Genomic DNA, 18940 nt, shown 5'->3' on the forward strand with positions numbered 1-18940 from the left:
TATATTAATTAAATTCCCCAGCATCTCTAATCACTGGCAGCTGGTCATTCTAGCTTGTCTGGGTTCTGTCTGATAGAATTAAAACTGTTTACATTCAACTGGCCCTTCTATCTGCCTTCACCAAAAAGCAAATCTTCTTCACACTTGCTTATCACACAAAGGAAGACAGGAAGTCCAGTAGAAAGTAAAGTAGACTTTCTTACAATAGCCTTTAATTTTATCTGGCTAAAATATCTACAAAGGCAGTCTTCTGCAAAAAGAATGTCTATATTAAAGGTCCCTGTGCCCCACCATTTTTAAAAGGTTAATTAGATTTAATAATTGTGTCTACTCCATAGTTATTATAAGTATTCCTTAAGACTGAAAACATATAGAAAATGTCTGGCACATTGAAAATATTCAATAAATATCAGTTTGCTCTTGTTACAAAAATACATTTTTAAGGATACAATTGGTCTCATGTTCTTGACATGAGATATAACTATGTATTCCACATGTTTTCCTTTGAGGTGGGGAAATGAGCAAATACTTATTGCCTAATTTGGGAATTTACAAATTTATAAAGCTATCCTGAAAGCTATTTTTTTCTCATTTTGAAAGCTACCCTGAAAGCTATTTTTTTTTTTTTTGCTTCTGCTTTGAAACTATACAAGTAATTTGCTTTCAAATTATAGTCGGAGGGGAGTGGGGATGAGAGAGAAGGTGAGGGGAGTAGAAGGCACAAATTGGTAGTCGCAATATTGCCACGGGGATATGGAAGACAGTTTGGGAAATATAATCGATAATGTTGTAAAGGTTTTGTAGGGTGTCAGATGGGCACTTGTGTTCTTAGGAAGATGACTTCCTGGGCGGTGTAGATGCCTGACCACTGCGTTATACACCTGAAGCTGAAATTGAATAATATTGGATATCAACTATAATTCTATATATATGGAGTATATACAGGATATGGAGTACAGCATAGGAAATAGAGTCAATGGAATTTTAACAGCTATATACGATGTCAGAGGGGTAGTAGATTGGGGGAGAGGGTTATCATTTTGTGAGGGGTGTAAATATCTAACTATTACATTGTTTTGTACACCTGAAACTAATAAAAAATATAGAAAATACTTTTTAAAACAGACAAATGGTCTATGTTTTGAACAAATTCCTCATTAGGACAAGGTGAATAAACATAGATGAAGCTGTATCTCTGATAACCCTTCTCCTTTTGAGAATCTAAATTATACAGCAACAATTTAACTTTTTATCAATTAGATACGTAGAAGCTTCTAGTGGGATTTTAAAAAGCGGGGCCTGTTTGAATAATACCTTTCTAATTCTTTTTTGCTGTTGTTCCTTTTTGTAACCACGTGTGTCCTTATTGTCCTTATAGGTGGTTCTTCCTTCTCTCGCCTGTCTGAGGATAGCAGCTTATGAAGAAGGAGGTAAATGTATTGGTCACCGGATCTTGCCAGTACAAGCAATTCGGCCAGGTATGGATAGTGTGGTGAGAAATATTTTGTCAAAATTATAAAGAAAATCATCCCTGTCTTACATGATTATTGAAGAATATTTGCCGCTTTGGTGTCTTGTTATATAACAAGGGCTCTAAGACTACTAAAATTTAGCAGTTTCATGTTTTTTTGACATGCTATGGTGTGTTATCAGTCAACTCTTACCATGATCATTGTGTATAGCAAAGTATCTGAAAACTCAGTGGCTTGTGACAAGTTGTTATCTTCATGCTCACAAGTCTGTGGGTTGGCAGGGCTAAGCTGTGTAGCTCTGCTTCAGGCTGTGGGCTGGGTTACAACCGTCCCACATGTGTTCATTCAGGGGCCCAGGCTGAAGGGACAATGGCGCCACAATGTGAACTTCTCCCGGCAGCTCACTGGAATGCAGGAGGGCAAGCCTGACGCTGCAAGTGCATTTTCAGCCTCTGCTTGCACCACATCACTAACATTCCATTATCCAAAGCAGAGCATATCGCTAAACCCCAAGTCAAGAAATCAGGCACAAGGGACGAATTTGGACCAATAAGTCAACCTATGATGTACTGTTTTAAATTCTCTTTTGTGGAGAAAAGCATGGTTGGAAAGAAAAAAAAACCCAGAATCAACATTATTTTCCCATCAGATGAGAAAAACAATGCCTTGTCACTCAAAACCAATGATTAAGATGAGGAAGAAGTGACCTGTTTGTCATCCAAAGTCACCTAAAATAAACACTTCTATCACATAGGTGTTCCTGTGTTATAACTAACAATGTGAAGAAAATCTGTGACACAAAGTATTATTGTCATCCTTCAGGCTATCATTACGTCTCTCTGAGGAATGAGAGGAACCAGCCTCTGATGCTGCCAGCTGTCTTTGTCTACATCGAGGTGAAAGACTATGTTCCAGATACATATGCAGGTAAACAACCTAACCCGAAGGCTTATTTCCATCTGGGGGTCATCCATATTTTTGCGGAAAAAAAGGCAGGAGTTCCTGGCCTCAGAATCACCTCTATTTTGTATATGTGTTTAGAAGGTAAATTGCTCAAGCCTTTATGAATAAGTTTTAACTTAATTTAGTTCAAGTCCCAATAAAGTATTGAGTATATTTACGTACTGGTAGTATTATTTTCACAGGCTCAACACTTTCTAACCCCACTCTCTGTTACTACAGCAGTCTGGCTTGGTCTGTGCAGTTAATTTGCCTTGAGCCCAGTTTAGAAACCAGATTCTTTTCTTGTGTGGAATCCTAAATTTAGAGGAATTAACTTATGATGATGTCAACCAGAAATCATAAATTTAAATACTTATAGTGCAAAGTGGCCGGAGTGTAGGATACCAGGGAGTGGTGGAGATCATGGCAAACTTAGAGCATATGCCCCATCCAAAAACAATAGCCATCACTCACTCCAGCTTGACAGTATTGTGTGTTAATGAGGCCTGTACTGCCAAATTTTGGGTTGTTTTTAACAGTCTGGAAAGCAGGCTTTTTATGTGAAACGTCTCCATTTATGAAACACCATTTGGGCCAAATAGGACAAGTGTGTGGGTCATTGCTGGAATGGATGGAACCCTTAAAAAAGAAACTAAAGACCTGGACCATTGAGACATCCTGATTTGAAGCTGTCAAGTTTGGCTCTCGTAGCTAACCTCCTTCGAGTTCTCTTTTCCTGAGGTTTTAGCAAAGTATCCTGACTCTTGTCTATTTCCAAAACGTTGGATGGATAAATGGATAGTTATATTGGTAGATGGAAGAATGGAAGATGTATGATGAATCAATGCATGGAGGTAGATGATGGATGGGTGGATGGATGGATGGATGGATGGATGGATGGATGGTGGATAATCAATAGCTCCAGGATCTTTGATCTAAAATGACTCTTCCCTCTTTAGATGTGATTGAAGCTTTGTCGAATCCAATTCGATATGTGAATCTGATGGAGCAGAGAGCTAAGCAACTGGCTGCTTTGACACTGGAAGATGAAGAAGAAGTAAAGAAAGAGGTGAGAGGGTGTTTTGATCCTATGCATGGCATTAAGCATGGTTTCTACACCTAGTTGCTGACTTTGTCTATTAACATCACACCTCAGGAGAAAATAGCACATTAGAAAAACACGTTGATGGAGTTCAGCACCATCTCACTAAACATCTAGATGATTGACTGAAATTTTCATATTTCATTCTCTTCTGGCATTCTCTGCCACCACGTGTCTAATTCTGTGACCACATTTAACAGCACACATCTTGCTATTTCCAGTGGGAGTTTCTAGATGATGTCATATTGACTAAAGGTGATTAAGGCACTTAGAAAAGAAGATTATCAAGTCATTTAGTATTATCTTTAATTTAAATGCAGGCTTTTCAAAGGCTTTTGTGATTTCTTACAATACATAAAGTACTTAAAACAATATCTCATGGGTACTGTGGGCAATAAAGTGTTTACTATTATTATTACATTGAATATTTATGTATCAAAATATGTATTCCCAGATGTATATTATTATCCCAGTTAGTATATTATTCCAAATTACATGTCACAATGCAAAGAATAATTAAGGAATGGTCTAGAAACACTAAAAGTGAAGTTTAATAATATAAAGCTTCTATGTAGACTGGTGATCCTTTGGCTTTTAAAAAAGTGAAATATAATTTAATAATTATTGGAGATGACACTAATATTAAAAATAGTGATAGAAATTAGCTATTTTCATTTTTCACTTAAATACTCAGAGGATAAAATCATGGAAAGAAGAGAAATATGAATAACTATCAGTATAGGGGGAAAATCTTGAAAATTATTTGGATAACTATAACTAACAATAAGTCTATTTAAGTTTATATTATTTTTTAAATAACCTTTTTCTTATTCTAAAAGCTACCTAGGTTTATAATAGAACATTTTAAAACTAAAAACGAATAAAGAAAGTCCCAAAGATATCACCTGTAATTTGAACACCCAAGCCACCCAGAGATAACATTGTATGAGTAAATATGGGGTGCATATATAGTCTTTTTATATACAATTATTGCTTTCTCATAAAATGAGATAGTATTCACCATCTGTGTTTTAACTTTTTATTTTCACTTAATGCCAATATTTTCCATGTTAATAATATTCTTCCATGACATGACTTTTAATGACTTTATGGTCTTCTGTCATGTAGCTATATCATAATTTATATTTCCAATCCCCTATTATTGGATATTTGAGATGCTTCACATTTTAAACAAATCTTTAGTGAGCATCATGTAAATACATTTTTGAGCACATCTATGATTATTTCTTCAGTTTTTATATAGAACTTTTTTTAAAATCTAAGATGAGTTAGTTGAACGTGAGAGAAAATGAAATAAAGTGAAAGGAAAGGAAAATATTTAACATAAGAGTAGAACTTTCCAGGCTCTTATTTATACTGCAGGCATCATATCCCATAGGACCAATAGATACATCATCCTCTAGGATGAATTTTCAAGTGAAACTGGAAAGTTTCATAAATAATGCTTTTTGTGGTACGCAGTAAATTGGGTTGTAGGGAACTTTTACACTGCCAGAAAATTATGCCTAATGGTGGGCATGAATATACTTCCAAAGTTCTTTGTGCCTCTAACATCTATGCTTAGCATCTGCAGAGGATAAAAAGAAACAATAAAAAAAAAAAAAAACACTTTGGCCCCCTGATTGAATTTTGAGGGATTAGTCTAAGCAAGCCATGCTTGTACAGGGCCCACAGAAGGACATGTCTTTACATGCTCCAAACAGATACTGTTGGCGTCCTGGCCAGATGTCCACTGCAGGATTGCTGCAGGGGTGGGCTGCCAACGCCTCACAGCTCCAGACTTCTCCAGAGGACTCTCCAGGGTGATAGGAGACACCTTTCCTGGAGATGCCTGGAAGGGGGTGACCCATGCCCAGCAACTGAAATATCCAGAATAACAGCCCAGGTCCCTTGGCTCTGGGTAGGCAACTTCTGTACTGCAATTTATGCTCCCAAGCCCCTCAAAGGGTCAGGCTGAGGCTAGCCTCCAGCTGAGAGCACATTTTGGCTTACCTTCTTTCTCTGTCTGACCCTGCCTTCCTCACTTCCCTACAATTTTCTCCTGAGAGCATTCTCTCAATAAATCACGTATTCAATAATCCCCACGTCCAATTCTATTTATAGGGAACCCAACATGCAAAATAGCTGTGGTTTTATAATTAAAGAACGAGTGCCGTTTCTGAATTTTTTGTTTGGGAGCTAGAATTTAAATGTTTGACAATAGTCACATCTTTAGAGATAATAGTGTTTCTTCAGAAATAATAGTGCTTTTTTCCTTCCAATAGACTTTGAAAAAAATATGACAGGGTAATTCAATGAGTTTGTCATTTTGCTCATATAGACACCAATATAAAATTAGGGGCTCTTCTTAGAAATACACCAGAAGCTCTGAAACTCTTTTCTCTTCTACCTGCTTTAGCTTAATAACATATTTAATAAAATATAATTCCAGGTAAAGATAATTTATGTATCTATAAATCAATTACTATTAATAGCATTTTCTTTAGTTAGAAAACAGGAATCTCTTTAATCAACTGGCTGTATTTATATTTTCTATGACATAGAACTTCAAATGGAAACATTTTCAAAATTACAAGTATTGTCATTATTTAGAAGCAGTACTTTGTATATCATCAATTTCTACCTATTCATTAGCCAGGTTCCCCAAGGTAAGCACTCACTTGAAGAGAACTTTTCAAGACACCAGCAATTTCAGCTTATATAGTGCAACAATTGAGGAAAAGTCTCTTAATGAAACATTGTGCTGATGGTGCCTCAGAGAGACCGTTTCTCTAATGATTGCAAAAAATATCACAGTAAGGAATAAGAGAGACTTGGGACCTTAGAGACAGCAGGGATCCCTTCACATTGCTGTCCTTTCAAAGCCTTATCTTTGCACCAGGCATCACATATTCCAAACCTTTTTGGGGAGAATGCAACACGGATGGAAATTTAAAATACAGAAGTAGAATCTTAGGTCAACTTTATTTTTGTTTCTCCTCTAAAAATGGTGACCAGAAAGGATTTTCAAAAAATGGATAATGTTGGTTTAATTAAGAGAAAATGTGGACATGTTTCAGTTTGAGAAATAATTTAAAGACACGGAATCACATAGATTCCATATGATCTAACAGAGAAAATACAGTTTTTTTTCCTTTGAAATGTCTTAAACCCTTAACTGACCTCATTTTTGAAACTCAGGAAAAAATTCACTTGTCCTTACCATGTAATACTGGGAACGAAAAGTCATTTCACACCTTGAACACCAGCGTGCCCTTTATCTTGTCTTGCAGTGATGTAAGTTTATTTGAATGAGGCCACCGAAAATAAGGAGCTATGGTTTTCTCAGAAGAAAATTCTATCTAGGACATGGCAGGCACTGGAGACACTATTTTAGCAACAAAGACTTTTTTAGTAAAATCCTTTTAACTTGGTAGTTATAAAGGTCATTCCTATTTGAAAATTAAAGACTTCATTGGACTGCAAAATATTCCCAGCTTTGTAATAGTCTAATAAGTTATCTTCATAGAGTAATTTGCAAAACCAAATCAGGAGAAAAGGTGAAAATTCCCCCATGCTTTGAAAAATAGACATTTATTTCAGATCATATATATAGGAAGTTAGAACATAACAGAGATTTGAGTTGCTGGATCTATTGTATCTCGCTTAAAGTTGTCATTCAGGGTGGTAGGTTAGCAAAGTTGTAGAAAGTTGTAATCTGAGTAATAACAAAGGCTTTATAATATGTATAGCTATTTGTCTAAATCAAAGGTCATACAAAATTTTAAAACAATAAACAAAATAAACAACAAATAAAAAACCCCTTAGTAATATTGCAGGTACTGTTAAAATTTTTGATGTATGTCATTCTAGCGTGTCTTCTATGTATATGTGTGTGTATATATATGTATATTTTTTATCAAAAATTCTTAGTGTTTATAAAAATTATTTCACAGCCCTAATACTTTAATGTGGTTATAGAGATGCCTAATGAGACATCAGTAATACTTTTTACTTTCTATTTTCAAAATATGCCTGTAAAGAGAAAAAAGTTACTATCCAATTTATTGGTTACAAAATTCTTTGATCACGTTAATTTCCAAATGCAGTGCTTGAACATGACTTGTTTTGGCACATCAAGGAACGGAGAAAAAAAAGAATAAATGCAAGTAACAAATATTTACTGAGTACTATGTACCTGGCTCTGTTCTAAGTCCTTTAATATATGAACACACACCTTAAAATATCCATGTCTTTATTATTATTATTATTCTCAGTTAACAGACGAGGAAATTGAGACACTGAGAGGTTGAATCCTTGACCAGTGTCACACAGCTAGTAAGGAGCAGAGTGGGGATTGAAATCCAAGCAGTATGACTCCAGAACTCATAATCTACACGCGTCTCAAAGTTAATGTGCAGCCCAGGGCATCGTGACACAATGATGATCCTTATTCAGTGAGTCTGGGTGGGCCTGAGGCTCAGCAACTCTAACCAGCCCCAGGTAATCGGGTAATTCTGTCCCATGAGCTCACAGGGAGTAGCAAGGGTCTACACCACACCACATCACACTCCGTAACATCAGTAACAAAACTACTTTTCCAGATTTGTATCCTTTAACAAAGTTCATTCACCTTCCTCTTCTCTACAATGGGTTGGCAGGATAATTGAGCACAGAATAGAAGACAAAGGTTTATATTCTAATTTATAGAAAGAATAGTTTCTCACCATCCCTGAACTTTAAAGCATCCGATAAAGTAAGAAGAGAAAGTTTTCCTTAAATAGTAACATCCTTTGAACTGAACTTTTTCTTGAATCAAATGTCAAGATTGCCTCCCTTTGAATCACTGGATAGTATCAGAACTTGTTCTTAAATAAGTTAGGTTTATATATCTGGGTTTATTTGATGAGTTTGTATACTGGCTGTTGGCCAAAATACATATCCCCCAACTCAAAAGTTCCAAGCTACAAAGGCTGCATTCATTCACCAAGCAAGGTGGAAATTTACGGTCTAAGACAGGGTACATGTATACCTCGGTGATATTTCAAGTTTGCTTCCAGACTACCGCAGAACGAGTATCACAATAAAGCAGGTCGTAATCTTTTTGCTGGTGGACAGGTTTGCCTTCAGTTTGTAAAAAAAAAAAAAAAAAAAAAAAAAAAAAAAAAAAAAAAAAAAAAAAAAATCAATACCTATGAAGCACAATAAAGCGAGCCTCTACCTGAGGCTCCAAACCTTACTCATCCCTCAAGGCCAAAACTTCTGTTCTCAAAACCTCCCTCAGTCGTCTACCTGTACCTTACACAAAGGCAGGTGTGTGAGTGATCTTCACATCATTTTGATGTTGAAGAGAAAATCTTGTTTGGTAATACTAAAATATTTATTTGTATCCAGATGACCTACTTTTTAAGTTGTCAGACTCATAGTTCTTATAAATGAGCTGAAATTTATCTAAAATAGTTTATTTCCTAATTCAGTGTATGGCACCATGGACACCTTCAATGGGATTTGACTATTTGAAAAGAAATAAAAGTCCTATGGTCTGGTGTGAGTTTCACCAGTAAAATAACCCAACAGCCAAAATCCAAGGTCGTCTCATAAGGTCACAGTACTTAAGTCAATAAGGCTTTGGGTGTCATTTAATTTTTCCAAGACAAGAAGCTTGATACTTCATCCATGGTTTAAGGACCTGGTGATAAAATCAAAGATGAGGTTTACCGGTCATTTTGGGTTCTCCTTAAATGAAAATCTTCTTCCTTAAATAATAGTTTAGAAAAATGTTAATTTATAGAAAGAAGAGTTTCTCACAGTCCCTGAACTTTAAAGCATCCAATAAAGTAAGAAGAGAAAGTTTGCCTTTTAGGAGATGGCCTTTAGATGACGACACTGTCCCTTTCATTTCTACATGGAGTTTGTAAGGCACTTTCATTGGATGCCCTGGATAAAAGTGGACCCCGATCAGGACAAACATATAGTTCCCATTTTTAGAAGAGGGAATGGTTCCTTACAATGGTAGAGTGACTTGCCTAATAGCAATGGCCAATAAATGGAGGAATTGGGGTCTTTTAAATGGGATCTTAAGAGATTATATGCTCACTTGACTTGAAACTACTCAATGATTGGATCAATTACCCTGCTTTTACAAACCTCCTCCATAACAATTTTTTTGTATATTTCAATGGATTCTAATTAGTGGCTTCAGGTTCATCTGTCTAAAACAGTGATGAATCTAGAAACTTGAATGTTGTCATCCATGCCATACCGGATACTATAGGAATTATAAGTATGACTCATAATGACAAAGTTTTTCACTCAGCTTTAGAGCAGGGCTTCCCAAATTTTGAAGTGCATGTAACTAACCCAGGGATCTTATTACACTGCAGATTCAGATTTAGTAGGTCTGGAGCAAGGGACAAAACTGTGCATTTCTAACAAGGTTCCAGGTGATGCTGCTGCCACTGGCCTATGGACGATATTTTGAGTAGAAAGGCTCTCAGACTTCAGCTTGTATTAAAATCACCTGGATGGCTTCTTAAAGCACAGATTGCTGGGCCCCACCCCAGAGGTTCTGATCCAGGAGGTCTGGGGTGAACCCAAGAATTGCATTTCTAACAAGTAGTGGTGCTGATGCTGCCGGTCCAGGGATGACACATAGAGAATCATTGCTTTGGAGCCCTACATCTGTTTCTCCCAAGTATGTGGTTCTCCCTAGATGAAAGCCATTAATTCCATCCACTTTAAATGTCAGCTTAATCACAGGAACCTGGGAAGGGCTCCAGGAGAAACTCTCTTCTCTGGGAAGTGTCCATAATCTGCTCTATGAGTCAATGGCCACAATCCTTGCCAAATGATTTGTCTTAATTAATTTGAAATATACGTTCTCACAAGATGAATGAATGTAAAGGTGGTTGGTCTATCTTCTCTTTAAAAGAGGAATCCATGATTTCTGCCTAACTGCAGAGTTTCTTTCTGCTGAATCCTTTGGAGACTGTATCAAAATATTTCTAACAAATTAAAGTTAATAGGAACGGTAACACATATAACATATATGTAAGATAGTCAGTAGAGTTATGTCCTTTCATCCTTTAACTTCTTCCTAAATAAACGGCTGCAATTATGAGTCAAATGCATTTTCTCTAACTACAAACAACAGAAACAGCAGCATCTTTATTCTTTTATTGATTTATTCACACAAAAAAACTTTTTCTTATTTTATATATTTAGATGATTCTTTGGTTACAGGATTTTGTCATTAATAATATATCTATTGATTATACATGAACAGGAAACAAAATATGGATTTATTCATTTATTCAATAAATGGTTTTCTTTATTTTTTTAACACAATTGTGTGTCAGTTACCATGCTGGGCACTATATGTATATGTAATTATGAGAAAAATCAGATGTCTCATAGACTTTACAGTCTGAAGGAGGAGGCTAACGGTGATAAAAAATCCACACATATCCATATTAATTGCAATAAAAGCCAAAATCATTTTATGGGTAAATGTTAATCAAGAACCTTAAAAAGCTGAAGACAACAAATGAATTTATTCATCTCTTTAAAGCTGTCTTTTGCTTCTAAATAATACTGGTAGACTTCAAAATATAGGAGTTTTGCCATATTTTATTATGAAAATTTTCAAACATATACAAACATTAAAAGAATTATACCATGAACACCCAAATATCAAGCTCCTGAATTCCACAATTAAAATTTTGATGTATTTGCTTTAGTATTTATATATCCATCTGTCCATCCCTCTATCCATTTAGCATTCCATCTTAACTTTTGATGCATTTCAAAATAGGTTGCAAATATTAGTATATTTCATTCTGAAAGAATTCAGAATGCATATATCACAATATAGTTTTTAGAAATGGTCTGAATTTCTTTGAAATTGGAGCAGATACATTATCTTATTTCATTGAGTTAATAGAAATTTCAAGTACAAATTGTATGTGTGTTTGAGGGAAAGACTAGCTCTGACAGAGCCATGCTAACTGTCCCAAGTGGGCTGGATTTCTGCATGATTAATTATGAGTCTCACCCTTAGATTCTGGACAAACTAATACCTTGCCCCTTACCCATCTGGTGTCCAAATCAAGATGCTGTCATCCTGACCACTATATGGAAGGAACTGCACTATTTAGATGACTCAGGCAAGGACAGCATGATGCAACATTTCCAATAGCGCAGTCACACATCGGATATTTAGAAGATCCTTTACTTACCATATTAACCACTCAACTAAATTTCCCAAATTCTAGTTCTCTGTTGCTTGATCATCAGATCCAAATTTTCAACACCCAAGATGGAAATATTTCAATATCGTATCAAACGTCATCTCCTCCTGTAAAACTTGTCAAAATGGACTTTCCAGTTACCCTTTTACTGATCCACTTGTAATATATTTTAAAAACACTTCTGTTTATTTTTATTTATGATTGATTTCCTAATTTATGTTAAAATTAAATGTATTGTTAATTTTTAAATAGGAAGGATATAAGTATTACTTTCTATAAAATTTTGGCTTTAAAAAGTCCACTCTTCCATGTTTTAAAGGAAAAAATATTGTAAAGCTCTCATTTGGCCACTAGAGGGCAGGGACCTGCTTCTGCTGCTGTTCATTCTGCACAGCTAGTAGTGCACCTAAACTACTAGCTTCTGAACTTTCTTTTCTTAAAATTTGTTTAATTGGATCCTAAGAGTCTCTCCATTAAATTGAGAAAACTGACATTTCTAATTCTTTTATTTCTAACATAATTTCCAGTTTGATATGAAAGGATTTCATGCTTATTTTGTTCAAACTCATACAAAAAGAATATTTGGGAGAAAGCTAGGGAGAATAAAGTCACAAGTATTGACTTGTGCTGATTCTTTTGAGTGGGACAAGGAATTTCGTTTTTGCATTTCAGCTCATGTATCCATAGTATGGAAATTATTCAACATTTCATTGATGATATTAAAAAAATAATTATAGTATTGTGTTTTTTTTTATTTGTTTTTTGTTTTTCAGCTCTTGCATTTCATTATTTTACTTAACTGATTTAACTTTTTATATGGGAATACCTTTTTAGGGCAACAGAGTGAGCTCTTTGAGAGTGGTGTTAACATTTATACGTCTCCATATCTCCGCAGCAAATGAAGTTACTATTGCCGTTCCTTAAGTTGCTGTTATAGAATACAGAGTGAACTAGTGCAGTAGAAAAATTCAGACTTTAGACTATAACACATATTCAAACACCAATCCAGGTCTTGTGTGGCCTCTAGCAAGTTACATGACTTTTAACTCCAAGTTCTTCGCTTTACAGTGGAGTTAAGAGTGCTACCTATCCTGACTCGTTGCCATGAAGCTGGTGCATGAAACAGTGTCTGGCACACAGTGATCTACAGCTGCTTCTATTATCAGTCTCCACTAGGGATATGCCAAAATTAAAATCTGTACATGCTGCCCTTAGTGAGCAAAACATTTTAAACATCAGTTTTCTATATTTGCCAGTATAGATTCTCACTAAACTAATAAAATTTGTTTCCAAAAAATCATAAGAGGCCCCTGACAAGTGTCAAACTACACGCAAAGAAACCCCAAATCCTTTAGCCTAGCATTCAGTGTCCTCCTTACCCGCCCTCTCTTTCAACCTTTGTTCAGTGTTGCTGTGAGTGCATTGAACACCTGACACAATCCCAGAATCTCAGGCAAATTCTGCTCCTCCGAGCAGAAGGTATAGATGGGCAGTTCCTAGGCCAAATGTGGGCTGAAACTGTGCTTTCTTTGGCCTCTCAGTGATTTAAAAATGGGAAATTTCATGCAAAATCTCAGTTTCCCAGCTTTCCTCAAAGCCTGGGCTGAATATTAGGCTGAAACAGAGTGACAGCCACCCCCTTTTCAGGAGCTGCCTCTCTAGCTCTGAGCAGGCCTCACTTTGCCTCCTTGCCTTAAATCTAGTCCACTTCTCTCATTTCTATTACCTCTGTTAACTGCCTATTAATATACGGTTTCAATGACAGACCTGGGGGTTGTGCAAAGCAACCCAGCCTGCCTGGAGGCTTCTCCAGCTGTGACCCCTGAACTAAGCATTTCTCCAAAGCTTATCTCAACATGCAGCAACAAACCTTGACGATCTCTTTATCCTCAGCTGTAACTATAAAGTGTTTGCCTATAGATTCTACTCAACAATAATCTGCATTTTAAGAAATATCTTTGAATTTATACATTATGTCCGTATCTGGTATGTAGGGGCTTCGTCTTACATATCTTTGATAAGCAGAGATTTATTTTTCCTTCATTTGGACTCAAACTGATTGAATTTGGTTTCCCAAGTGCACACAAGCTGCTAGCCTAATACAAAGTAAAACTAAGCTGGCTGGATTCATTTTGATAACCTCAAGATACTAATTCTAGTTGCCAAAAAGAAGCCACACATGATAACCTTCATGGAAGCTGGCTTTCCATCACCTCCATGCTTTCCTTCATCAAGATTTTATTTTCCTCTTAACCTTCTCCAGAGGGCTAATTTCAGCCAGTTGTCACATTGGAAAGAATCTGGTTCGTTTCCCACACGGTTCCAGAAACATACCTGGATATAAATGGAGAGAGTCATATACCCATGGAACAGGGGCACCTTCCTCCCCTGTTTCCAAAGCTGCTGAGTTTGGCACCCCCAGGCACCCCTTTCAGCTGGGAGTCTGGGAAGCTTTACAGTATTTAAGTCAGAGGGCCCTCCCCAGTGGGTGACTTCCCTAACGACCTAATGCTCTTTCTAACATTCCCTTTATTTTAAACCCTCCTGCACACTGTAAATGCATTTTTCTTTATGAATTTTGTGACCAAACGTATATGACATATTTCTCAAGTGTCTCCCACAAACCTCAATGTCTACAGGCGGGATGCAGGGAGAGCTAAATGAGTAGAGAACAGTCGTAAAAGGGCAGAAGCCTCTCAGTTATAGCCCAACGTAGGAATGCAGGCTTTGCCCTATCTGATTTTTCAAGAGAAGGAAGAAATCAATTTTTTTTTTTAATCTTCTGGATTTAAAAATTTGCAACATTGAGTGAGCAATGCACTCCATTTGGACTCTAAGCCTCCAGTTTGCAATTTCTTGCTAAACAAAATATACGCAATTTCACCTCTTGGCATAGTAATTCTAGGGAGAATCTCCTTGATGAATGTAACTAAATAACATGAGTACACCAGAGCTTATCCATCCAAAGCAGCCACTTTGCAAAAGACATAATTCTGCATAGCGAGTTCTACAGATGCCTAGGTTACCGGTTTAGGTTCCCGCCTCCACAATGTGATTCCTCCCCACTGGTCCCAGGACTCTTCACTTCCCCCTCAGTGCCAGCAGCACTGGACAGGCCATGGTAGACAAGCAGGGATTATTTGTGGACTTAAACTAAGTTCTGCCATCACACAAAGCAGTTTTGGGACTCATGTTTTAAAGATGCTTTGGGGACAGAGCAAAAGCTACTTGTGGCAATCAGTGTCATTATTTTCACTCTTATCTTACTTTTTATAAACGTGTTATCGTATGACTATCTGCTATCTATAGTTAAATGACAAAACATCACAATGTTGGGCTCCAAATGACTTCTGGCTATTTCCAAATATATACACGTATTTTCAATGTACTACAAAGTAGAACACTGGCAGAGCCTCACTGTCAGTATAAAATCTGCCATGAGCCCAGAAGGCAATTCTAAGAAAAGGGTTGCAGAGCATTTTGAGCATTGAAAAGCATTTTTGAAATGGCATGTAATTACTGTGGCAATCATTTTATAAAGACAAGCATTTATTCAACAAACATTTATTAAATGTTTGCTCTACACAGGGCACAGTGGACTAGCTGCTGGAGGGATGAAATAGAGATCTCATACGTTTCAGTGCATTTATGATTGTTATTCGTTGGTAGTGTTGTACGAGTTTCAATGCTTTATTTAGTTATTTAACACACATATTTGCTCTGTGCCTGGAACTAGTCTAAGAACTTTATGAATATTAACTTCTTTGATCCTCTAAACAACCTTACAATTATAGATATTATAATCCCCAGTACACACATATCACCATCTACAAAGAGGAAGAAACTAAGGTACAGAGAGTCAAGCGACTTGCCCAATATCACACTATGAATAAATGGCAGGGCCAGGATACAAACGCAAGCAAACCTGGCTCCAAAACCTGTGCTAGTCACCACCGTATCAATTAGCTACTGCTGCATAACGGACGATGCCCAAATTTAGTGGCTTACAACACCAGCTGCTTATTATTTTTCATGAGTCATTTGGTCACCTGGGCAGTTCTGTTCGTCTGGACCAGGCTCAGCCCATCCTAGCTGGGGCTCACTCATGTGCAAGAGGTCAACTGGGGCTGGCTGGCTGGTCTAGGATACTCTTGCCTCGATAACTCAACTCTCCTCCACATGGTCTCTCAGCCTCCATTGCTTTAGTAGGGGTCTGAGAAAGGAAAACATCACAAATGGCATTTCAGTTCTCTGCTTGCATCAAATTTGCTACATTCTCATTTAACCAAAGCCAATCACATGGTCAGGTTCAAAGTCAGTGTGCAAAGCTCTACCTAGGGGCATAGACATAAGAAGGCATAAAAATTGGGTCTTTCCTACAATTAACCTACCACAGTCATGTTTCAACACCATGCTGTTTTTACCATGCTTTCCAGACAATTTCAAATTTGATATTTCAGACTCCAAATGAGTTGTGAAAATGCTATCAAATGTAGCCTTATTGGTTTAGGAAGGTAATAAAAGAACAGCAATAAACGTGGAAAATGAAAGGATGTTTATGATTTTTAGGCTGACCCTGGGGAGACACCGTCAGAGGCTCCGAGTGAAGCCAGAACAACTCCAGCAGAAAATGGAGTGAATCACACTACATCCCTGGCACCCAAACCACCCTCCCAGGCTCTCCACAGCCAACCTGCTCCAGGTAAACACTCTGAAGAGACAGGTGCATAACATGACTAAGAGCCTACACTTTATTCATGCCACTGAAGGAGGTAGCGTGATTCAGTTAGTTAAAGCATCACATGAGCAAAGGTGCATAGACTTAGAAGGGCTCCAGAAATGTGTGATGAATGAATGAATGAATGAATGAATGAATGAATGAATGAATGAATGAATGCCAGGAGCGATACATAAGTGCACATCTGGTCTGCTGATGACTGATGAAGCCACAACAAAATATCAGCCAGGTTTACCGTGTCTTTGTTTAGTGATGGATTATGATCCGTCTGCTGGTGGGGTGTGTGAAGAGTTGTTCAAACATCTTTTAAATAGCTATGCTTTAGAAGCATATTTGTAGTTCTACCTCTCTAAGTTAAGTCTATGCAAGGATTTCTTTCTGTCTTTCCCCAACTTACTTTTCAATAATCTTAGGTGTCTATCTACCATGTACTGAACTCTCCGTATTGATGATCATACTCTTATAAAAGAATTTGCCTGTGAGGCTAGATTCTATGAGTGTCCCCATTGTGCAAAAGAATAAACTGCAGTTTTGAGATGAGAAGACATGTTTTGAAGGCCGCATAGCTAGTGAGGAGTGAAGTCAGGACAGACACAGTTCTCTATGATCCTAAAATTCTTGTTTTTATCTTCTATGCTTCTACCAAAGCTGCACACGTCTCACTTCTCAGTAGATTCCTTTGATCTCTAGGCAGCTAACTCTGATATTAAATCTAAGACTGGTTTAGGCCATTATCTCTCATATGTACATCCTGTCCTAGGGTTGCTGGGTTAGGCTTCAGTTTTATATTTCCTTTTCAAAGAGCTGAGGAATAGCATATACTTAATAACTTTTTGTTGAATTGGTTACTATAGTAAATAAAAGGGAAAAGAATTTCCTTCCATCAAAGAATGGCTTCATGTCTCCTCTCTTCCTTGCCATGCCAAGCGCATGGCAGGGATGAAACCCAGGGATGGTTTTATTTGGGAGTGGAGGGGTATGTCTCATGGGAGGAGAATAACATTTTGAAACGAACAAATTGTATTAAATTTCTATCAGATGTGACCGGGGCCTATGCTTCATGAAGGTTGTTGAGACAGTAATAGTAAAATAACTTTATCATAAACAAGAAGTGATATTTCCCAAATGAAGATTTTTATATGCCAAATAACGAACATTTTGAGTGCTTCTGGAATATAAATAAGTCATTTAAACACGTGAGTAAATAGAGTCTTGTGCTTTGAGAATAAAAGAGAACTTAGACTTTTAGCATTTTTCTTTAACTTGATGTTTTGAAATAATTTGACTTAAAGAATCATTTTTTTTTTAAATGGCACAGAATACGTTTCAAAACATGGTTTCCTCTTCCCCGGTGTTAAAATCTGTCAGAGTCATGGTGCAGTTGTCCGACCAGGAAATGAGCACTGGCCCAATACCCTGAACTGAACCACAGACCTTGTTCGAACTTCATCGGCTGCCCGCTAATGTCAATGTACTGTTCCAGGTTCCAGCTCAGGATCCCACACTGTATTTCATTGTCATGTCTCCTTATTGTCCTTTAATTTGTGACACTCTGTCCTGTCTTTCATGACCTTGACACCTTTGAAGAGTACCGGTCAGTTATTTCGTAGAATGTCCCTCCGTTTGGGTTGGTCTGATGTTTTCTCCCGATTAGATTGAAGTTATGCATTGTTGGCAAGAACATCACAGACGTAATATTGTGCCCTTCTCGGTGCATCATATCAGGGGCGCCGGTTGGTATGTCTGTCATTGGTGATGTTGGATCCCTTGGATCACTGATGACTGCCAGGTTTCTCCATTCAAAGTTATGATTTTCTCTTTTATAGTTAGTTAATGGATGTCATGAGGGAATACTTTTAGGTGATGCCAATATCCTGTTTCCCTTTAAACTTTTGCCCAGTGATTTTGGCATCCACCAATGTATCCTGCCTGCAATAATTATTACTACCAAATGGTCTGCATTTGATTTTGAAAAGACCACTTGCCATCTCTGATTTTGCCAGAAGGTGGCACTTCATTGCCTAAACTGAATTTGTTGACAGTTTTGATTCAAAGTGAAGGAGTATTTTTTTTTCTACAAATGGAGCATATAGATTTGCATTTAATTATATTTGCCTCAAAGTGACAAAATGAAGACCTTTCTTAGAATTTTTTTGTAATAATTTTCTCCCTAAATTTGTCATTTCTCCATAAAGAGATTTAGATTCAAGGGCCAACAATTGTTGTTTTACAGGAAGAACAAAATTTAGAAAGTTAAAACAGGCTATTTATTTTATCTTTTTATTTCAGGTTCTGTAAAGGCACCTGCCAAAACAGAAGATCTTATTCAGAGTGTTTTAACAGGTAAATACCACCCTTTCCCCCATGGAATTTGGCAGCTGAATATTATTATTGAGTGTAAGTATTTAAAGGAAAGGAGACCTCCATTCATCTCTGA

At 37.0% G+C, this 18940-nt stretch overlaps 1 protein-coding gene across 2 annotated transcripts in view; it reads left to right on the forward strand.

Moving 5' to 3' along the window:
* PLCB1 (phospholipase C beta 1) overlaps window positions 1-18940 on the forward strand; it is a 663189-nt gene that overhangs the window by 544840 nt on the left and 99409 nt on the right. For both annotated transcript variants that reach the window (XM_033094700.1, XM_033094701.1), the window contains exons 21-25: window positions 1379-1478; window positions 2295-2399; window positions 3374-3483; window positions 16335-16467; window positions 18793-18846. In XM_033094700.1, coding sequence (XP_032950591.1) covers window positions 1379-1478; window positions 2295-2399; window positions 3374-3483; window positions 16335-16467; window positions 18793-18846 — 502 coding nt within the window. The remainder of the gene's footprint in view (window positions 1-1378; window positions 1479-2294; window positions 2400-3373; window positions 3484-16334; window positions 16468-18792; window positions 18847-18940) is intronic.

Source organism: Rhinolophus ferrumequinum, chromosome 23 (genome assembly GCF_004115265.2).
Source record: "Rhinolophus ferrumequinum isolate MPI-CBG mRhiFer1 chromosome 23, mRhiFer1_v1.p, whole genome shotgun sequence".
NCBI classification, from domain to species: Eukaryota; Metazoa; Chordata; class Mammalia; order Chiroptera; family Rhinolophidae; genus Rhinolophus; species Rhinolophus ferrumequinum.